At 60.7% G+C, this 22,651-nt stretch overlaps 1 protein-coding gene across 21 annotated transcripts in view; it reads left to right on the top strand.

Annotated features, from left to right (window-relative positions):
* ABLIM2 (actin binding LIM protein family member 2) overlaps window positions 1-22,651 on the top strand; it is a 146,642-nt gene that overhangs the window by 108,080 nt on the left and 15,911 nt on the right. For 6 of the 21 annotated variants that reach the window (XR_009259793.1, XR_009259776.1, XR_009259789.1 and 3 more), the window contains 5 exons: window positions 3,344-3,463; window positions 4,504-4,556; window positions 5,281-5,422; window positions 17,541-17,602; window positions 22,492-22,546. Coding sequence is in view for 3 of the 21 variants with exons in the window: in XM_058723176.1 (XP_058579159.1) it covers window positions 3,344-3,463; window positions 4,504-4,556; window positions 5,281-5,422; window positions 22,492-22,546 (370 nt within the window). In the remaining 18 variants the exon portion in view is untranslated. Of the gene's footprint in view, window positions 1-3,343; window positions 3,464-4,503; window positions 4,557-5,280; window positions 5,556-17,540; window positions 17,603-22,491; window positions 22,547-22,651 lie in introns of those variants that run through there. The other 15 variants (XR_009259791.1, XR_009259785.1, XR_009259786.1 and 12 more) reach the window with 5 other exon arrangements.

Here is a 22,651-nt window from a genome sequence, read left to right as displayed (position 1 = left end):
CTGTTGTTTTTAAACGGGATACGAAGGCCCCTCCTACCCAAAAGCGAGTGAATTCCAATATAACTGAGCCCCGAGCCATGACTGAAGCCCATTGATTTCGGGCATCTGGCATGTCGAGTCTTTTATGAAGGAAGCTCTGTGGAGTACCTCCTGTCCACCGGGCATTGGCCACATTCCAGGGATACACACGAATGAAGTCTCTCCCTTTGTGCATGTACATGGGCTGTGAATGGAGGGGTCAGCATGTGGCGTGCACTGTCCTTGACCAGGCTTCCTTACGTAGCGCTCGGCAAATGATGGTTGTGTTAGGATACATTTGGTTTTGAACATATTTGAGATGTTTGGGTTACAAGATTTCCCCCATCCAGGTGAGCACATCCTGTCGGAAGTGTGTGTGTGTGTGTGTGTGTGTGTGTGTGTGAGCGTGGGCATGCGTTGTGAGCGTGTGTGAGTGCGTGTCTGTGCACCCCCCCCCCGCCCCCACTATGTTGAGCAAAGTGACCACCCATCATCTCGCAGGAGAGAGGAGTGTAGTTCAGGTTTAAGAAGCCATTCTTTGACTCTCCACCTGTCTTGGGACCCTCTGGGTGATGATGTTAAGTTACTGGACCATTTAACTACTTTAAGATGATATATCCAACTAGTTTAAAAAGCATAGTTTTTTTTAAATTTTCTGTTTGAGTTTATTTATTTTCAGAGAGACAGAGACAGCGTGAGTGGGGGAGGGGCAGGAAGAGAGGGAGACGGAGAGGATCCCAAGCAGGCTCCGCACCGCCAGCACAGAACCCGATGCGGGGCTTGAACTCACGAAACCGCGAGATCGTGACCTGAGCTGAAACCAAGAGTCGGACGCTTAACCGACTGAGCCACCCAGGCGCCCCTAAAAATCAGTTTTTAATCAATGCGTTTACTTTTCAATTCCCTGTTTCCAACCCATAAAAGGTTTTTGTCGTGGTTGTTTTTAATTAGCATCCCGCTTTTCTGGGGCTCGCGTCCCATTCCTGTTTTGGGGGAAGCGAGCCTCCAGCCTGCCGGCTGAGGACGAGGCCGGTCAGCGCCCCATCGGCCGCCGTGAATGCATCCCTGCTCTGCACAGACGCTCCATCGCTGTCAGTGCCTTTCCTGTTGGCCACTCTGAGGGGGGCACTGAGCCTGGGGACGAGAAGTGGCCGCTCTGTGGCCCAGCTGGGGCTCACCCCCAGGTCTGCCTGACCCCCGACCTCCAGCCCCCGACCTTTCTGCTCTCGTACAGCATTTAGGGCCTGACGGTATATTCTTGTACTGTATTTGTTCCAGCTCTGCTTGGTTGTGATTTAACGGCTTTAAAACAAAAATAGTAAGAAGAAAGGAAGCAAAAGGGAGTGAATGGAAAATAGGAAACAGTGGGGGGACAGGCCAGGCCAGGACGAGAAAAGCCCTTTCCTGCACAGTCAGGGACAGACGCGGAGCAGGGCCAGCCGTGGGACGCTGAGTGCAGGCAGGACCAGGGCGCTGTGCTGGGGAGCCCGGTGACCTTGGTGAGGCAGGCACGGCTCCGGCCTCGGCCGCTCCCCGTCCCCGCCTGAGAGTGGGCTCCAGGCTGCTCTGCCATCGAGCTTTGACGCGAGGCGCAGAGCGGAGCTTTCCGGCGGTGGATGCCCCGGATGGGGCAAAGCTGTGCTAGGTTTCAGACTGCTCCAAATGAATTCCAGAGGAAAACAGAACACGTTCCCCGCCCCCGCCCCCCACCTCCCAGGAAGCCGAGTGTCCAGACGCAGGCACAGGACTTGCATTTTCCCAAACGCTGTCTCATTTGTAAGCCAGCAGAGCTCTCGGCCGGCGGCCGTGGGAGTCGAAGTCCCCGCCCAGGAGCCCTACACCTGCAGCCGCCCCGCTGGCGAAGGAAGGGTGCTCGCTCCATCCTCCCGCCCGGGCCAGACAGCAGACGTGGCCCCGTGGGGCATGCACGCTATTCCTCTGGTCCCTGGTGTGAAACGGGAGGCGATCGCTTCTCATGCGTGTCTCTGGGATTCCTTTGTGGTGAGGTCGAGTCTCGTCTTGGGGGTTTGGGGAACGTGTCTTGGGATGAGAGGAACGAGAAGGCAGGTGGGCTGTGGGTCCAGAAAGAAACTCAGAAGCCTGCCACCCTCCTGGGGATGCCTCCGACGGAGGGTCCCCGGGGCTGTCCCAGGAGGGCTCCTCACGGCAGACGCATCCCAGGCTCGGAGGGAACTGCCGGGTGTCTTAGGACAGACACAACCCGATTTCCTGGCCGTCTTCTGCCCACACTGTGAGACACCCTGCTGCCAGTCGGCCTCAAAGCTGGCCTCTTGTTTTCTCCTGATTTTTCCAGACCTCTCCCAGCGTGTTACCACATCCACATACGTTATCTCACACATCCTTGCAACTTGAGGGTGGGCGTCACTTGCCCGCTTTACAGATCAGGAAACTGAGGCTCGGGGTTGTTAAGGAAGCAGGCCACAAATAATACAAAATTCTGGGTTCCTGTATTTTCCTCCCCCTGCTTCCGCGTCTTAGAATCTGTCGTGTGTGTCTCCGGCTGGCACACTCAGCCTTTGGAAAGCCCCCGGTGTGAGCCTGGCTCTAAGTTGTGCTTGCGCATCTGGCAGAGACTCGGCAGAGAAAGTTGCTAAATCCCGGCGGGATTCTTCCTCGTCGGGTGGTGGGGCCATGTTTTGAACCCCGAGGTCGCTCTGCAGCCGGCACATGTGCGGCCCACCCTGTCACCCACGGCTGTGTGACCTCCTCAGACCCAAGATGGCCTCTGGTCCCTGTGGCCTGAACTCCAAGGGCTAGGATTTCACGTCCCAAAGAGCCCCTTGGCTTTTTTTTTTTTTTTACACTTGCAAATTACCCCCACTGTGGGGTAATTTGGGGGCCCCCAGGGCTCGTGAGGGGTGCGCTCACTGACTCACCCGTGAACCCAGCCCTGGAGGCCTTCTCTGGGCTGGGCGATGGCTGTGCTCCCAGGGCTCCAAGTAGCCACTAGCCTGATTGTCCCCAGGGCTTGCTGGGCCGCTGGCTGCCAGGAGTCTTGGCTGATGTTCGGCCAGACCCTCGGGGCTCTGCTACCCAGCGAAGGCCGTTGTCTGGGCAACGGGCGAGCCCTGGCTGGTGGGCATGCGTCCGCCTCGGTTCCCTGCCCCCTGCTCTCTGCCCGGCCCGGTGCTTGTCACGCAAGCTGGCTGTAAATTGGCCTCCAGGAGTGGAGAGAGCAGGGTTTTCATTTTCACGCTGGAAAATCACTGTCTCTCCTGGAAGAAGGAGAAACAGGTGGCCGTCAGGAGTAATGAGATGTCAGCGTATCCAGAACGGTCTTCAATTGTGACCTTATCTTGTCAAGGTCCTGTAGCCCAATCCCCAATTTCCAAGCTCTCGGGCCTGATGTCAGTCTTGTCCTTGGTGGTGCACAAGGCAGGGTGCTCCAAAAGGCTAGAAGGTCCAAGCCCTCCATGGGCTGCAGGTAAGAAGCCCACCCCTGGCATGTCCTTCCCGTGGCCTCGGTCCCCGTGGAGGGTGGGGAAGGACCCTGGGGTTCTCCTTTCATCGTCCGTGCATGGGGGTCCATGTTCTTGTATGGGAAGTCCCGAGTCAGATCCTGAGAACTGTCGGGATGCCCTTGTACGATTTGCTTGATCAGACGTCCTTGGAGGTGATGTCAGCCCAGCTGGGTGACAACCCCCACCCCCACCGAGAAAAAAAAAAAAAAAAAAAGCCCAGTGGAGAATACAGACTCCTTCCTCCTCAGCTCCAAATAGCTCTCTTGGTAGGCACACTGCTGCGAAGTGGACTTTCGCTTGCTCGAGTCTGCTGAGGTCGCCTCTGGCTGTATGTCGTACCTCCTTTCCTGCTCTTCGAGGACCTTCTCCAGGGGCAGAACTCACTGACTGCTGTGTGCTCTGCAGGCGGCAGGAAGCGAGGGGGGCAGACAGAGGGAGGACTTTGGAGACAGACCATCTGGGTTCAAATGTCAGCCTCTGCCACCCCCCCATCCATGGTCTTGAGCAAGGCCATCATGTCTCTGAGCCTCAGTCTCCCGATCTGTGAAAGGGGTTGCATGGGCATGAGCGGCAGTGCCTTACCGGCTGAGTCGGACACAGTAGGCGCTGGTTGGCGAAAACCTCCTCTTACTTTATGTTAAACTGGGAAAGCAGAGAATGCGTTCTTCCAAAGGCCAAGCGGCCGCATCGGAAAACACGGCTCGATCTCTCTGTTGTGTGTGGAGGGCGGGGGATTGGCTGGAGTTTTAAGAGCTCATCACTGTGCACACCGCTCTTGGTTTTAAGAATCGTCACACGTGAGGGCGCGTGGCCGCTGCCCACGGTGTCCCCGCGGGAGCCTTCTCCAGCGTGTCCTGTCCCCCAGCCCCGAAAAGGCACTCGTAGTGTTGACCTTGGCTTGATCACCCTCTGTCTCTGAGCACACTGTGGAGCGGGAATGCTGTGGCGGGGAGGCGCGGCCTAGATGATGCATTACCCTGACAAGCCGCCTCTTCCCTTCCAGCCGCGAGGCGACCGGACGGAGAGGACAGCAGTTTCGAGCAGGATAACAGGAAGGTAATACGGGGGCAGGTCTGGTTTAAGGCCACCCTGCCCGGAGGGAGCCTGGTTTCGTGGGGATTCTCCAGCGGAAACCTCAGGTCCCCTCGCTGACATTCTGCTCCTGGTTGGGTCCCACGAGGCTGTGCGCCCCAGGGGCCAGATTTACGAGGTGCCCCCCGCCCCCAGCCTCCTCCTCACACGCAGGAGTAGCTCGTCTCCTGCCGAAGTCCCCCTTAGGTGCCCGTGTCACCTTCCTGGTTCTATAACTGAGCAGATGTCCGAAAGTAAAGGAAAATACATCAGCGGGTGTTCTGGGGGCATCTGGGTGATTGCTCGAGATCGGGCTTGGCGGAGTGCTCCATAAAGGGTCCGAGGGTAAATATTTAGGGCTTGGGGGCCGTGCCGTCTCTGGTGCGGCTCCTTTGCTGTGAAAACAGCCAGGGGTGGAACATGGAGTCACGGGCACGGCCACGTCCCGCAACGTGTCAACTACGAAAGCCGGCTGCGGGCAGGGTTTGGCCCCCGGGCTGAGTTTCCCCAGCCGCCCCCGCCTGGAGAGCCAGGGCCCTTGTCGCCAAGGGAGGGAGGCGTGTGTGGAGAGAGCCCACACCTGGCTTCCCGCCCCCCATGCACCGCCGTGAGCAGCCCTGACCTCCTCGAACCCATTTTCTCATCTGTAAAATGGGGCAGTGCCATAGCCGATGACCTGGAAATTCACGTGACTTGTTTTTTCTCTCAGCAGAAGACCAGCTGGCTGATTCCCAAGGGGGACGCAGACACTAGGACTAATTCTCCAGACCTAGACAGCCAGTCTTTGTCCCTCAGTAGCGGGACCGATAGAGACCCTCTCCAAACAATGCAAGGGGACAACTTTTCCTCACGTGAGTGGTTCTTTTGAGCAAAGAGCTGTACGTGTGGCTTGAAAGGCCTCGCAGCAAAGGGGCCCCACAGCCTGGAACCCGTCCCCCCAGATCCAAGCCTTGCTCGTTAAACAAAATACATAAGAGCAAACCAGGTGGGAGTGAGGACCCTTTTCTGTTTGAGTTTCCCTCGGACATCGTCGGCTGGCGAGCTGCCAGCGGGCATGCTGGCTGGTCTCCTGGAACATTCCGGAGCCGGCCAGAGCCCAGAAAGCCAAATGGGGCTCCCGGGCTCTTTGGCAAAGAAGGCGTCTCGGGCCGCCAGGCTGCAAGCTGAGGGCCTGTTTCCCAGAGCAGACGTAAGCATGGTCCAGGCAGGGGAGTCCAGACTGGGAGTCAATGACAGGGCCCTGCCACCCGGTGCTGGTCCTGAGCAGAGATCCGGGGCCTGGGGGCTTCCCATCCCCAGGGAGCGCAGATGACGACTGTCTGGCTCTGGGGGCCGTGAGGGCTGGATTAGGAGTGGTTTTCAGATGTAGGGCGAGGCTCCACACGGTATTCTGGAGGCTGTGAGTTCCCGGGGAAACCACGGCCAGCTACAGGGGGATGCCCCCGGGAGGTCTGGACGTGGTCTTCGGGCCCCAGAGGGGCCGTGGGTGGTGCCCGGTGGGTGAGCGTGAGGTGGAGCGCGAATGCGAAGGATGAGGACAGGCGTGAGAAGGCGGAGAGCGCAGGGGGTGCTGGCCGGGCCGCTCCTTCGTCGCGCGGGGCCTCTGTGCCACCCACCTGCCTGGCCGGGCGGGTAGAGACCAGAGGAGGGGACACGCACGCACAGCCCGCGCTCTGCCTGGCCCATAGTAGGTGCTCAGCGAACAGGCTGTCACTGTCATCCTCACCTCCATGACTGAGCCGTAACGGGGCTGACAAATGAAAGCCTTCGCGGGCAGGGGAGGGGTGGAGAAGGCTGGGCATCGCTGACGGTTGAAAAAGAGGCCCGAGCACAGCAAAGGCGCACCGTTTTGTGGATGAGTTTCGTAAGCAGACATCTGTGAGCCCACCCCAGCCCCGCCTTGCGCCTCCGGCCCTGCCTGGGGTGCAGCCTTCTAAATGTGGGGATCTCTGGGCCGGCGCAAAGGGTGGATGTCACCGCGGGAAGGCCACACCAAAGCAGTCCCCCAGAGTGACCCGTCCACCACGGGGGCACCCCTCCCGGCTGCCCGTACCGCCCGCAGGCGGGGTGCAGGCCCGGGGCCGGTCCCAGCACGACCCACCGACCGGGCAGCCGCAGTCCGTCCCCCAGCCCGTCTCTCCTCCAGGCACCCGGCGCCCCGGGTGCCGCAGGACTGACACCCGGGGCCCCGGGCCGTTGCTGCTTTGTGTTCCCTTGTTCCTCACGGCAGCTGTTTTGGAAGGCGGTGCCTCCAGCCGCCCTCCTGTGCCCGGGTGTCGTGGCGTTCCCGGCGAGGCCCAGGAGCTCTCGGGAAGCCAGTGTCTGGGGACGTCAGGGTGGCCCTTTCCAGCCTTCCGCCCTCTGCTTGCTGGGCGGGGCTCGGCCCCTCGCCTCCCGCTGACCCAGGGATCCCCTCTTAGGCTCGCAGGCCACCCGCGGGAGGAGGGGCGCCACGCGGGGAGAAGCCGAGGCGGGCGACGGGCTGCCGGTGGGGACCTCCTCGTGCCGCCCACCCGCCGTGTGCCCCACGCATGCTGCCTTCGCCCCGGGAGCGGCGTGGGCTCGCCTGTACCTGCTGCAACCAGGTGCCCCGGGTGTCCCAGAGGTGGAGGACCCCGGCTAGGCCCGAGGCTGTGTGCGCTGATTTGATCGGCCAATCACACACCTGCAAGGTCTTGTTTCGGCCCCGCCCCCACTGTTGCCGCCGCATCACTGGGGCACAGGCGACCACAGATTGGGGGAGGGGGGTGTTGGTGCTTCTCATCCGGGCACACCTGGCCCGCAGGAATCACCTGGCCTGTGCCAGAATCCACCATCTAACTGGGGAGGTTCCTCCAAAGTGCATACAACGTGTGTGTGTGTGTGTGTGTGTGTGTGTGGCCTTCCCTTTACCGATGCTTGCTTGTGGCAATCACCATGGTTCTGTCATTCCTTCACTTTCTACGGTGTCCCGATGTCGGCTCCTCTGAGCAGGAAGCCCACTGTGCTATCACACGTGTCCTGAAGACACTGCCTTGTTTACCGATGTGCATGGACCCGGGCTGCTGGCCATGCCCACATCGAGCGTGCCTTGCCAGCTGCCAGCCGATTGAGAAATTCGGGCGGGGTGGGCAGCACCCAGAATCCGAGGGCCAGGTCCCCTCTTTGCCCGGGGCTCCTTGGACTATCCCCGAGCACCTCCCAACGTGAGTGCGTCGACACCAGTCCCACCGGGAAATGACTGTTCTTGAACAAAGCAATCGCACACGGCAAGGCACGCCCAGCTGCGTCCCTGGGACACCCATCTGTAGCGCGCCCAAGGAAGGTAGGATTGTGACACTCAACACAGTGGGCGCTCAATAAATGTTTGTTGAATTGAGATGCATTAAATTCAACGGGTATTTATTGAGCACCCACTCTGTGCCAGACGCTGTGTGGGGCGCGAAGGGGGGCACCGAGAAGACGAGAGCGGCCCCCGCCCCGGAGAAGCATACGGGGCGCGAGAGAGGCGGAGACGCCGGCGGGAGCGAGCACACGGGCATCCCGCCGCCACCCACCGGGGGCCTCCGAGGGCTGACGGGGAGAGGGCACGGCTCATGCCACCCATGACACCATCGGCACATCTCACCTGGGGCTGAGCTCATCATTCAGTGCTTCATCCATCCCTCCACCAAACATTTATTGAGCACCTACCATGTGCGGGGCATGGTGCTAGGCAGCGGACAGGTGGAGGGGAGTGTGGCTCAGGGAAGCAGATGACTAAGGCTCAGTGACAGAGCAGCGCGGGCCCCCCTCCTCTGTGGCAGCGGCTCTCCGCTCGCACCGTCACCCCCGCTGAAGAGGGTCTCGTTGAAATATTTTATGAGAGACTGCTTTTATTTTCCTTTATCCTGCACCCAGCGTCCTATCTGGACCGTGCATTTGGTACGTTGTGGCACCAGTGAAGCTGACTTTTGCACAGGGAAGGGTGGCACGGAGCGCTTGTTAGAAGCAGAGGGTCTCGAGCCCCCAGAAGAACACGAGGCGACACGAGCCCCCTTCCGCAGCCTGGACCCTGCGGACGGGCCTGCTGCCTGCCCTGGGTCCCACGTTCCGAGCCCCTGAGGTTCTGCCTTCTCCTCTGAGGTCCCCCACGACGCCCTCTGCGTGGTCAGGGGGGTGTCGGCATAAGACAAAGCCCCAGCCGGCTTGAGACCCCACCCGGAGGACTCAGGGACCCCTAGAAAGACCCCAGCGCTTCTGAAGGAACAGGCCCTTCCTCAGGCCCCAGCACACGTGAGGGATGGAGAAGGGGCCGGGAGGGGGACGGGGGGAAGCTCTGCTTTGGAAACTGAGGCAGCACAGATGGTGGTCCCTGTGGCTTTGGCTTTTGCGTCCCCTTCTGTGTGTCCCTCCCTGTGGAGTCCCGTGTTTGATGGGACGCGCTGGTCTTTGCCCGGGGTCCTGGTGTGGGGCCTGGCCGCGGTCGCCTCCCTGGGTCCCTCCCAGCGCCCTCGGGCACGGGGGTTAGGAGACAGGGCTCTGCGGCAGCTTGCTACCGGCCTGAGGTTTGGTCAGAGATGGCCTTTCTCCCGTCCCCTGTCACTCCTCTGGAGTTGCAGGATGGCAACAATTGCTCCCACGTGTCCCAGTCCACGACTGAAAGAAAGAGACCCCGATTCGCCGTCGGCCGGTCTCATGACAGCATCTGGTTCACGTGGGCCCCGCGGCCCCCGGGGGTGGCTCCACAAACCTCAGGACTGAAGAACAACGTCAGGGCTGTTTCCTCCCTCACGACGGGCCAGACAAGGCCCAGGGGGAGGGCGCCACCCTCCCAACCTTCGGCAGATACCTTCCCGAGCACCTTCCGTATTCAGGCCCCGCCGTAGGTGCTGGGGGTGGAGCAGAGGCCCGAAGAGATGACACCCTGGCCCGAGGAGCCCAGCTGCTCGTGGGGTGGGGGCTCAGGAGCAGAGTTAGAAACTAAGTTCCATCAATGCCGTGCAGGTAAGGAGGCCAGGAGGTGCTGGGGACAGTCTTCAGTACGGCGGCCGGGGAAGGGAGACCATATCTGAGCGAGACTCGAGGGGATATAGGCTCGAACCAAGTGGACACTTAGAGGAAGCCTGGCAGGCTTGTGGGTGGCAAGGGGGTCCGTGTGGTAGGGGTGAGGGCTGCGATGCGTGGGGTCATGGGGGACTTGGTCACCCGGGGACGACTCCAGCCTGGCATCCAAATGGAGCTGTGGTCCTGGAGGGTTCCCGGCAGAGCCCTGATCTCGTCGGGCCTGAGTGGGGGCACGAAAGACCATATGAGGCCATTGCCATCTTCCAGGTTGGGGGACAGTTACTGGGAGGGTGTCCTGTGGGTGTGCGTTCCTAGCAGAGGGTTCCTTTGGGGAAGGTGTCCTGGGGGAGGGGTGTGTTCCTGGGGGAGAGTGTCCGGGGACAGGGTGTCCTATGGGGAGGGTGTCTTGGGGGGGGGTTTCCCTGGGGGGGCATCCTGGGGGATTGTCCTAGGGGAGAGGGTCCTGGGGGGTGCTAGGGGGGTGTCCCCGGGGGGTGTTCTAAGCAGCACATGCGGCGTGTAGAAACGAGCTGAGGTGAGAAGCGGGGTGGCCATTTGGGAAACAGGAGGCCAGTGGAGTGGCAGGGGAGGGACCAGCCGGGACCGAGCTGGTCTGTTGTGGTGCCAGGAAGCCTCTCTGTCTGCTGAGGAACGGTCCAGCGGTGCAGGGGTGCGGGCAGGGGGACGAGGCAGTCCGTTCTACGTATGGAAAACCAGGACGGACAGGCAGCTTCACAGAGGGCAGAATGGAGGCTGCCAGGCCAGGAAACGAGGGATTGGGGTGTCCACGGAAGCAGCGGGGAGCCCCTTGAGTGGTCTGAATGGCAGGACCCTGTGTGAGCAGGTAAGGCTCGTGTGGCGGGGGGGACAGAATCAGGAGTGACGTGGGGTAGATGGAGGTGCCTTTCTTCAGAGACAGGGAAAGAACCAGGTGGTTCTGGGAGGAGCCCATCGAGCCGGAAGCCTGAACATCCAGGCCCAGCTGGAGGCGGGCGGACGGGCTGGGGGCTCAGGAGACGTGTGAGCTGAGTCCCCGAGGGTCCTCAGCGCCCGGAGGCGAGTGGGTAGCCTGAGGCCCAGGACTTTCCGCAGACGTGTGCCTGATAGACCCGTGTTCCTGAGATCGCAGTACGTTCTCCAAAGGGTCTGAGGCCCAAATAAGGTGTGGTCCTCTGGGTTTACTCCCAGCTCCCTCTGGGCCCTTCTCCTGTTTCTCGTCTCTGCTGAATCCTGGAGGAAAGGGGAGGGAAAGAGCGGGCGGGCGGGCAAGGCGCCGTGTTGGGGCACAAGGAGACCCGGATGAGCCGCTTCGGATGGAGACAGCCACGGCTAGGGGACTGGGCCACGGAAGCCAGGGGCGGGGGGGGGGGGGCGGCCACCTGATCAGCAGGTGGTCAGCTCAGCTGGCGTGGAGGCTGCTGGGGAGGGCGTGGCCAGCCACGTCTTTCTGCAAGACCGTGGCCTCCAGCTGCATGGACAGATCGCTCTCTTTCTCTGCTCACGTCCAGTCCCTAGAAAGAGCAGTGGACCCGCCAGATGTCACGGAGGGGACCCTGACCCAGAAAACCCTGTTGGCCCCTCATCGCTAGAGACCACCCCAGCTGCGAGAGTGGGGCACCCCGGGGCAAAGCCCACCGCCCTTTGATGGGGGTTGGCTGGGGACTCTTTGCTTTTAGCCAGATCCCCTGTGTAACCGCTTCCCAGCAGGCCTGCCCTCTGGGACCGGGCGGGGTGCGGCGTCTGAGTGGTGGGCAGGGGCATAAGCCGAAGGCAGTGCTGTGTTCCTGGGAAGGAGCCGATGTCTCAGGTCACACCTCTCGGGGCTTCCTTTGCTCCCCTCCGAATCTGCCTTGGGGTCTTGAGACACCCCCACCCAGCTGGAAGCTGGCTCCCCTCCCCCATCCCAGGCCGGGAGCACTTGATCAATGACCGTCTGTGTCCTTTCTCCCCCGGGGACGGTTAGTGCCTGGGGAGCGCTCGCTTCTCAGTGCTCGGCAGTGCTGTGCGCTGGGCCTTTGGGGACCAGCCCCCTCCTCTCTTCGTGGGACACAGCATTGCTTCTGGTGGGGGTGGGGCATGACAGTGGCTGCCGCTGATACAGGCAGGAATGGTGTCCACGAGGTCACAGGACGGGCCGGCAGGGAGTGCTAGATCTGGTGCTGGTCCACTCGGACGTGAATCCCAGCTCGTCACTTGCCTTGTGACTTTGGCACAAAAGCAAACTTGTCTGCTTTGAAAATGGCCTCGTCAATGGGGATGATCCGGTCGTCCTGGGAGGAAGCACCTGGGCTTTGGGGGCTGACGTGTGGGCACCCGGCATCCCGCGACCTGAGCCTTGGGGGATGTCTCGGCAGAGCGCGGTCAAGTCCGCGGCCCGGGTCGCGGTGAGCCTTCCGCGGCCCCCTCTCGCCGGCTTCTGAAGCCTGGAGCTTGGACTGTCTTCGGGCCTCCTATTCACGGTCAATCGGGGCGGAAGGCAGTTCCAGCCGGTGCAGGACCCAAACCTGTGCAGGGCCACACAGCCGCAAAGTCGCGAAGCCACGCGTCAGTGGAAAACCCGTTGTGGTTCTGGCAGAGCTGACAAAGGTCTGCCCAGGGAAGCGCCTTACTGGTCAGTTTGCTCCGAGAATGCCTGGAGGCTGTGGTGGTCTCAGCTGCTCTCCAGCTGCATCGGGACCAGCCGCCCCCCCCCCCTCCGAGATCCTCCCCTTGAGGATACTCCAACCGGTCGGAAGCCAGCCCAGAAGAGGCCCAGACCCGAGGAGACCGGGGCCCTGAGAGCGGTCCTGCAGGATGCCAGGGGCAAGGCTGACACCGGTGGGCTTCTGAGAGGAGGTGGCAGGGGAGCCCGTTTGGCGAGGACTCGGGGACGGGTGGGTGTCCAGCACCTGCAGAGGTGATGAGACTGATGACGACCCAGCTGCCGCCTCGTCCCAGGGGCAGTAGACCTGCCTTCTCTCAAGTACACACAGCGGGCACTCTTCTGGCCACCCAGTGTCATCTGACACGCAGGTGCCTGAAAGTCCCCCCCCCCCCCCCCCCCCCGCCCCGCAAAACCCACACCAGACAGAGCTGCTGGAGCAGAAGGGATCACTGGATCCTGAAGCCGGAAATCCCGGGCTCTTGCCGTGCCCTCGCTGTGAGCAGACCTTGACCTTTAGGGGTCATTTGTTCTCACTAGGCTCCCGCTTCCTCACCCGTAAAGGGAGGCCATGTGTAATGGGAAGGCTTATGAGGGTCAGGTAAAGTCTCTGAATGTGTGTGGGGACTTTTTAAACTGGTGGCTCTCAACCCTAGCTGCACATGGGGTCCCTGGGACCTCTAAAATCCACTGATGGCTGGTCCCAGCCCCAGAGAGACCAAGTTTGACGGGTCTGCATGGCAGCCTGGGGGGGAGAGAGTGGACCCTCCCCTGCTATCCCTGCTGGTCCCCACTACATATAGCCAAACCCCACCCCCCCCCCCCGAAACAATACAGCAGACAGATCACAGAACTCTCAAGGGTGGAAAGAGGAGGTGGGCTGGACCCCAGGACTCGAGGGAAAACACGGGACCCACGTCTCCCATCTCCCATGCAGTGGCACCAGGGGCCAGGTAGATGTCTCGCTCCCCTGGACACACCAGATGTGAAGCGGGAGGCCCGCTGGCTCCTGGCAGCCTGGAGGGTGGGCCTGGGAGGCCCTCTCCACCACGGCTGGCATCTCCCACCCCCACCTCGGGGCACGGAGCCACCAGGGAAGCGCATCTCGCCCCCGCAGGCAGTGCCGACGGGCACCGGCTGGACTCGGCCGGTCGCCAGGGCCCTTTGACAAATGTTCTGAAAACCGGCTTGTCCTCGAAGCCACATCCCCCACAAACCCCATCTGCCAAACCCAACCAGGTGGCAGCGGCCTCAGTGGGGGGTTTTCCTGGGACCCGGTGTCCTCGTCCTCTGACGCAAAGTCTCAGATGTCTGGGAAACGATAGAGGACTACCCCAAGAGCCATGAAGATAACAATTTGGGTACAAACCAGCAACAAACACGACGTGGAGAAGGACTGGATGTTGGGGCGCCTGGTGGCTCAGTCCATCGATCCTCCAACTTCGGCTCACGTCATGACCTCACGGTTCGCAAGGTTGAGCCCCGTGTTGGGCTTTCTGCTGTCAGCACGGAGCCTGCTTTGGATCCTCTGTCCCCCTCTCTCTGCACCTTCCTGCTCGCTCGCTCTCTTTCTCTCTCTCACTCACACACACACATAAATATTTGAAAAACGCACTGGATGTTGGGGTTCCCAGACAAGGACCTTGAGTGCCAGCAGTCGGAAGAACACTTCAACAAGCAAGCACAGATACTCTGGAAACAAGCAAAAATTTAAAAAAGAGCCAAACGGGAACGATAGAAATGAAAAAGAAAATAATCAAAATTTAAAAATCATCATGTGGATTCAATAACACAACAGCAGAACATGACAGCGGAAAGCTAGTGGTCCCGTAGATGGAACAGCAGAAGGGACCCGGTCAGAACAACAGAGAGAAAACAGCAGGAAATAAACGAACGGGGCCTCGGAGACCTGCGGGGCAATATCTGTAGCATTGGAGTCCCAGAAAGAGAGAAGACAGTGGGTTTGAAAAAGTACTCAAGGATGTGGCCGAACACTTACCAGATGTGGCAAAAGACATAAACCTACAGGTTCCAGAAACTGCGTGAACCCCAAGTGGGATGAGTCCAAGGTAATTCACTCCAGAACCCATCACAATTGAACTTCTAAAATCTAAAGACAGAGGGTCGAAAATCCTGAAAGCAGCCGAGACAGAAGAAAGACTCCCTGTAGGGAAACGCCGGTCTGGAGGCAAGCATTTCTCATCAGAAACCACGGGAGCCGAAAGAAAGTTGCTAACAGAAGATAGACTCCCTGTAGGGAAACGCCGGTCTGGAGGCAAGCATTTCTCATCAGAAACCACGGGGGCCGAAAGAAAGTTGCTAACAGAAGATAGACTCCCTGTAGGGAAACGCCGGTCTGGAGGCAAGCATTTCTCATCAGAAACCATGGGGGCCGAAAGAAAGTTGCTAACAGAAGATAGACTCCCTGTAGGGAAACGCCGGTCTGGAGGCAAGCATTTCTCATCAGAAACCACGGGGGCTGAAAGAAAGTTGCTAACAGAAGATAGACTCCCTGTACGGAAACGCCGGTCTGGAGGCAAGCATTTCTCATCAGAAACCACGGGGGCCGAAAGAAAGTTGCTAACAGAAGATAGACTCCCTGTACGGAAACGCCGGTCTGGAGGCAAGCATTTCTCATCAGAAACCACGGGGGCCGAAAGAAAGTTGCTAACAGAAGATAGACTCCCTGTAGGGAAACGCCGGTCTGGAGGCAAGCATTTCTCATCAGAAACCACGGGGGCCGAAAGAAAGTTGCTAACAGAAGATAGACTCCCTGTAGGGAAACGCCGGTCTGGAGGCAAGCATTTCTCATCAGAAACCACGGGGGCCGAAAGAAAGTTGCTAACAGAAGATAGACTCCCTGTAGGGAAACGCCGGTCTGGAGGCAAGCATTTCTCATCAGAAACCACGGGGGCCGAAAGAAAGTTGCTAGTCCGCGTGAATTCCATATCGGGGGAGCACATCCTTTGGGAATGAACGGGAAATGCAGAAATTCTCAAAGGAAAAGTAAGAAGTTTTCACCAGCAGACGTTCTTTCAAGAATTGTGGGCAGAAGTGGTCCAGGCAGAAAGGAAATGCTAAGAGAAGGTTGGAGCTTCTGAACAGAAAGCCCACCGGAACAGGCAAAACATGGGGCAAACGTGATTGGCTATTCTTTTCATGAGTTTCTGAAATCCTGTTTGAATCCCGGTGAAGCGAAATTTCTAACGTTATCAGATATGGACGCTCAAGGTAGGTGGAAGAAATAGCTGTGACAGGTGTCACTAAAAAGGAGAACAGGGTGGCCTCTGGGGAGTAGGGTCTCTGCACGAGAAGCAGTAAAAAACAGAGGCTGGCACGTGGCGGTCTGAACAGGGGACATTGTAACAGCCGTCCATGTGACAGCAGTGCCTCCAGGTGACGGCTAGAGGTGAGGGCATTGCTGTTCTTGAGGCCCTAAAGCCATGCTTCCCGAACCGTAGTGCCCGTCACGATGCCCCGGAGGGCTGGTGAAAACCCAGCTCACGGGACCCCAGCCCTGGATTCTGATGCAGGAGGTCGGGGGCGGGGCCTGAGAACTTGCCTTTCTCACCAGTTCCAGGTAAGCCGATGCCGCTGGTCAGGGACACCACTTTGAGAACCACTGCCCCGGCATCTTCGGCTGATAAGGGCCTCCTGTGTGTCGGCGGAGGGTCCCTCAGATCCTCGACCGGACAGCCCCACGTCCCCAAGTGTGCCTGGCTCTGTGTGTAAATTAGGAGGGACCCCAGGACTGTGAGTCAGGAGGCCTCATTTGCATCACGGGGCTGGGCGCCCTCGGGCAGCGCCCCCCCCCCCACCTCCACGATCTCTGAGCCTCGATTCGCCTTCTGTAGAATGGGAAGCTAGTTGATGACCTGGAGGAGGCTTGAGAGAGGCTGGGAGGAAGGGGGACGGCAAGAGTGGGGCTGGCCCCTCGCCCCTCACCCCACTTCTGTCTCCCCTTCCTCCTGTTTTGTGTGTCAGAGTTCATGTAAAATCTCGCGTGGCGAGAGGGCGCCTTTGCTCAAGGAAGCTTGAGAACCCTGCCCTCGATGTGGCAAAAGGCCCTTTCCGACCCGCACCCAGGGCCTTCCCACAGGCCACCCGGGAGCAAACAAGTCCCCAAGACCGGTTCCCCAGCTGAGGCATCGCCTACAGGCTTGCCTGTGTCCACGTGCACGCAGAATGTCTCCTTTGTCCTCACAGACTCGGCGAGGACTCCCAGAGACGAGGGCATCTGGATAAGCATCCTTTGCTCAGAGCAGGGCCGTCCTGGAGTAGGTGGGTGGGCAGCACCCAGCTCATCCGAGGCCCTGTCCTCCGCCCTTGGTCCGGTGTGCACACGGCCCTGTGGACACAGAGACGTGCTCCGCCCCCCGCCGGGCCCAGCAGCCTGGAGGCTCCCGGGGTATGTTGCTGCCTGGGCTGCTGGGTCCCGGCCCGGTGCTGGGAGCCAGGACCCCCGGATGGAGCAGACGTGGTCCCTGAGCGTTAAGGACCCACAGGGACCGGGGACAAGCCTCCTGGAGGTGCTCCCCCAGAGTGGGGGTGGCCCGGCTCTGCCACCCGTCCTCGCCTTCAGGACGCATCCCACACTCCCCTCTCGGCCAGAAGGACGTCGCAGAGAGCCTCTGCGCTGCCCTCGCCAGGCACGTGCTGCAGGGGCGTAACTGGGAGATCTCAGACCCCGGGGCCCTCGCGGGGCAGCCGGGGACGTGAACCATGGAGGTGGAGCAGGTGTGGGGGTCCCACGGTCTCAGGCCACCCCTTTTCTGCTTCAAGAGAAGCTGGACATTAGGCTTTTAATGTGACCCCCCCCACAACTGCAAACAGCTTAAGGTCTTTTAAAAAATAAAATAGTTTTCCTGCCACCTTCTGCTGGTGGCAGGCCTCCGTGTGCGGCCTCTGGGACAGGAGGGCACAGCCCTACCCTGCACAGGGGTCCTGACTCTGTCCCCAGCTCGCCGGGTCCACCAGGCGAAGAGCGCGGCCTGGGGTACCGGTGGCACCAAGGCCTGAGGCCATCAGAGAACACAGGTGCCCACCGGGACCAGGGCTGGGCCCCAGGGTGTTCCTGGGGTCCTAGGCGGGCTCAGGGACATCACGCCCTTGCTGGCTTCCTCCTCAGTCAGCGCCCTGGAGACAGAGGCCACGACTGAGTGGGGGGGGGGGGGGGGGGCGTGACCTTCAGGGGCCTTTCTGGGTGTCACCACCCAGCCCCGCCGGCCGGGGCTGAGCCTTTCCTCCCCTGCCTGGCCGAGCCTGCGTGCGTGCGTGACAGAGCTGTGCTGTGTCTGTTTCAGGATCCCCCTATTCCAAATCTGACCCTCTCCCAGGACACGGAAAGAATGGCCTGGACCACCGGGTAGGTACTCGACCCCTCCCTGGCTCGCGGTGCACTAACCGTCACCCGCCGTGAGCCTGAGCGCGGGGCCCACACGGCCAGAAGGAGGGGCCCGGGGACCCCGCTCGCCCACCACCTCTTGCCTGCTGTCCCCCCTGCAGACCAGGGCCAGACCAGAACTGGGACACCCCCCTCCCCTCTGAACCCGGCCCCCGGCTCCCAAGGAGACCTCAGTGTGTGGGGGCAGGGGGAGACAGGGGCCACCCAGAGTATTCAGATCCTCTGAGGCCCCTCCTGGCCCACGTCCTTCTTCTGTGACCCAGAGCCTATTAAGGACCTTAAAGGGTCGGCTGGCTCACGAGCAACGTGAACCGAGGACCTACGTCCGTTCCTGGGGTGTCGTGGCCATCAGGACCGTCACCGCTCGTGGTGCCATTAACATCTGTGACTGTTATCCCCGTTGTCGTCCCTAATGGTGCCGCTTCCATTATCGGCTCCCACACCGTGTCCTTGGCTTCTCTGGCCGCCCCCCAGCTAAAGGCTGGTTTGACCTCCTCGTCCGGTTTTCCCAGTCTTGGGACATGGGAACGTGAGCCCGGGTAGTTTGGCACCTGCCTTGTCCCCACGGGAGGTCTGGGCTCATTTTTGTTGCTGTTCCTGTGGCTTCACTAGTCCCCAGTGAGGACTGGGGTGGGGCAGGTGTGATGGAACCAGAGGCCCCCCCCCCCCCCGCCCCCCGGCAATAGCCCCAGGAGACCCGCGGTCGGGCAGCCTCTGTTGTCTGAGGACGTTTGTCTAAAACCGAGGCAAGTCGTTCCGCAAGAGAAGCCGCTCAGAAGTCACCCCCTGTGATACCCTGCAGTGGTCTTGGCAGTAAGTGCATAATGCTGGGGACAGCCTCCCCCGGTCCCCCAGGGCAGACCTCACATCCAGGGTCCCAGACTCTGCCGGGACGATCCAAGAACAGGGATGCCTCGGGCGTTTTCTCCGCCTTCTCTGTCCTCCTCAGGCTCTGCCCCACCTGCTGCTGTGTCTGTCCTGGGCCCAGGCACCTCTGCATGGTTTGACTCTGGCGAACCCCCTCTTGCCACTAACCGCACCCGCGTTCTGGAAGGGGCCGAGTCAGGGCGCACGCATGCGGCATGCTTCCCTGAATTTCCTTCTAAGGATTTCTCCAGCCTTTATCCTCAGTGGACGGCGGGGAGGGCACGGGGTGGGCGGGAGATGTAAACCCTCGGGCTCGGGGTTAGGCGTCCTGAAGGTGGTGGGGAAACCATCCCAGAACGTTCTCCGCACACGTGGAACAGCTCTTGTGTGGCTCGGGGGCCTATGAGGGCGGTGGTCACAGGCTAGGCCATGCCAAGGTGCCCCACCCCCCAAGCCAAGTCCTGGGACTTGCCCTCGTTAAGAGAGGAATTCTCGTTAAGAGAGGAAGACTCTGGTCTTGCATCATTGGTGCCTGGGCCGTGCATCCTCTGGGGAGATGCCCTCCTTGGTACACGCTGGAATGACCCGGATTGATGCCCCAGCACCTGCAGAGAAGGCTGTGGCGTCACACGTCCACCCCACCCCCCAAAAGAGCTGGGAACGGCCGATCCAGACACCCCAGCATGGATGCAATGTTCGTTCCCTCTCCTAGAGCTAGTGAGAGCAGGGGCTCCAAAGCACAGGTGCACTCAGACCAAAAACCCATGACCGCCAACCACAAGGGAGCGGAGGAGAAAAGTATGGAAGAAATTACGTACCAGGATTATACAAGAAACAGAAGAGCCTGGTATGAGCAAAACTGCTGAAGCTTAGCTCTGAGCTTCCTAGCGGCCAGGGCAAAGAGGCAAACGGGACTGGCTGTGTAGTTCTCATCTGGCGGGAAGAAGGAACTCAAGTTCATCAGGGGGAGACGGAGGTTTCTAGTTCTTGCTCTGAGAGGGATTTGTCACAAGGGGTCACCACCCCGTGTCCCAAGGCTCATTAAAATACCCTGATAAGCAGCCTGCCACAAAGCCTACCTGTGGTAGCTGGTCACCTCCGTGGAAGGACCAGGGCAGTGGCCACTGGTGGCCATTCCTGTGGCCGGCAGCGTGGCTCCCACTGTGCCGCCTGGTCTGCTATTAGGAGAACGACCGCCGGCCACCCGATGGCAACGAGGAGCGTAACTGAATTCTCCGACTAGAAGGCAGAGGCTGTCACGTTGTAGTAACAGCAGGCAGAGGGGACGCTAGTTTGTGAGGACACACGGTATCGGGCAGCTATTGCCTTCGTACGTGAAAATGCCCCGAGCCACCCGGCAGTGCCGGAGACCCGGATAAAATACAAGACGGCAGGCAATTGGAACATGGCTTTTGAGATCAGACGTGCGGATCCGTCGAACCAAAAAGGCACGGGAAGCAAACGGCGCAAGTGAACAGTGCAGACGGCAAGCAGCCTAGGGGGTCTATGGGGGAAAGCGTGTCTTTCGAATCAGGCTTCCACGTGTCCATCAAGCGTGTGCCAAAACGTCTGTGTACAAGGAAAACCTCGGCGAAGAAGTCTCAGGTTTTCCAGCCGTGACCCTGGAAAGCACACGTACCGCGGTCAGCCCTCGGTTGGCCCCCAGCTCTGCCACCGGCTCCGGGCGCGTTTTCGGGCCACCCGCTCGCATTTCCTGAGGCTCTCCTTCCTGGTCTTTGAAAACACCACCCTTGCCTCTCAAGGGCGTCGTGAGGACCCGCGACCGTTAAAGCAGGTGGCGTCTTCTCCTCCGTGCGCGCCACGGCACGGTTCCCACACGGGGAGTCGTCATCAAGGCAGAAGCCCCCTGCCCTTTCTTGCTCCCACACGGGTGGCTGTTGACACGTTCCGACAGGAGCCTCAGCCGGAAAATAACGGTGACCGGCCACCGTTCCTTTCCTACTGCTAACAGTTGCGGTCTGACTTTTGAGAAGTGAAAGACGTGGGTTGAAACGGTCGCAGTTCTGTGGATTCGCTGTAGGACCTCGGGCTCGTTGCTTGACCTCTCTGAGCCTCGTCCATAACGTGACATGATGGTACCCGTCTCCCGGGTTGGCGGCAAAGATTGTGGGATGTATCTGGAGGGCGGCTGGCGCACGGAGACTCCAGCCAGTGGGAGGGGTTACTAACTGGTTGCCTTTAAATTCCCTGGGGCCTCTGTTGAGACCCGTAGGGGGATCAGCCAGGGACGTGCCTATTGGCATCGCGTTCCCGGGGCTCCCCTGGCCACCCCGTCTCTGGAGGAGTAACCACGAGACTCCCTCGCACCAGGGAGGTCTTGAAGATCTCAGACGCTTGGAGGACCACGGGGAGACCGCTCTTCCCCTGCTGTGGACTGATGCGCGGCCCCCGGCCCTCCACCCCTCTCTCCTGGGAGTCTCTGTCTGGTCTCAGAGCCTGGCAGACCACAGGGCGCTTTTGCTGCTAAGAAAGGGGGCTCTAACTGCCCAGGTCGGCGGCGGGGGCCTGTGATGCAGGGCAGTGGGCACTAGGGGGAGGCATTTCTCTCCCGCACCACAGGCCAGCCTGGCGAAGGCAACGGACGCAGGTTTGCCTTGCGTAATGCGGGAAGAGGTTCCCCAGCCAGACAGGCGCCCCCTGGGGGTGCTTCCTGGTGTCCTGAGAAAACGTCTCAGGAAAAACCCCCAAGGAGAACTATTCTGTGATGGTCGTAAAAGGGAGTGGAGGCGAACGCACCTGGCTCAGGGTCGTGAGGCCAGTGAGGCACCTGCCCAAAGGCTCGGTCATCAAAGTAAATAATGGTCCAATGCGATGCCTTCTTTTTTTTTTTTTAATAGTGATTGATCACAGATGTTATTTATTTGTTTGTTTGTTTATTGAGAGAGCGCCTGCAGGGGAGGGGCAGAGAGAGAGAGAATCCCAAGCAGGCTCCGGTCTGTTAGCGCTAGGGCCTGACACGGGGCTCGAACCCGCGAACCACTCCCATCACGACCCGAGCTGAGATCAAGAGGCAGAGGCTCGACCGAGCGAGCCATCCAGGCGCCCCTGATGCAGTGCCTTTTAAAATCCAAATGAATTCGTGGTGAACAAAACGCCAACCGTTTCCACGGAGACTGGCCCCAGGCCCCCACTCGTGCCCGCCTGACTCACCACCCCTGTTTCCCCTGTTGGGCTGCAGGACCGTGGGCTGGGGGCTCTCCGGGCTGGTCTCTGCCCCCACACTCTCCGGGACTGCGCCTGCCCCTCGACCACCGCTTGCCCGCGGCAGGAAGCGGCACCGGAGGCGCTCTCCCCGTGGCGCAGTCCGGGGCGAACCTTGAAGGTCACCTTGAAGGTCAACCCCTGCACCCAATTCCGGAAGCGCCGGCCGCGAGCGCCCAGCCCGTGTCAGACCCCGTGTAGGCGCTGGGCCTGAGGAAGCGGTGTCCTTCGAGCGGCTCAGCCCGACTGGCGGTGCTCACACCAGGCGCAGGAGGGGGGGGTAGAGATTGAGGGGCTCGGCACCCGCTTTACGGGCCCGGGCCCTCCTCAGCCGTTGCAGGATGAGTTTTTCAGGTGGGCTTGCGGGGTCGTGATGCACCGAAATGCCAGCTTGCCGATGAATGCCGCGAAGCAGGGAGGGCGGCCCGTGTTTTCCGAATGTCACCACCTGAGTGCCCCACGCAGGGCTCCGTCCAGGGGCTGTGGCGGCCCGGCACGCGGGAGCGCTGCGGCCCTCGGGGTCCGGTCTCCGCGCTGTGCGGGGCCCAGAGAGCAGGTGCGCGGGCACGGCTTGAAGGGCGGCAGGAGAGCCGGGCCAGGCAGGGTCCGCGCAGGCCTGGAAGGGGCGGGAGGACCTTCTGGAGCCGTGGCACCGGGGGCTCCTGGCTGCCCGCCCTCCTCCCACCTGGGCCAGCACCACCAAGGCGCGGCCACCCGCCCCTACAACCTGCCTCCTGCCGCCCTCTCTCTTTCTCTTCCAGAACGCCAATCTGGCCCCTTGTGGAGCAGACCCGGATGCCAGCTGGGGCACGCGAGGTACAAGACGCGGGGACCCCCGTGGGTCCCTGGCTGGGGCAGGGGTCACTTACACGGTTCCATGAGTGTCATCCTGACCCGGGCCCCTCCAGGGCCAGCTGGCAA

Source organism: Neofelis nebulosa, chromosome 3, assembly GCF_028018385.1.
Source record: "Neofelis nebulosa isolate mNeoNeb1 chromosome 3, mNeoNeb1.pri, whole genome shotgun sequence".
Lineage (NCBI taxonomy): Eukaryota > Metazoa > Chordata > Mammalia > Carnivora > Felidae > Neofelis > Neofelis nebulosa.
This window is presented reverse-complemented; position numbering and strand designations above follow the sequence as displayed.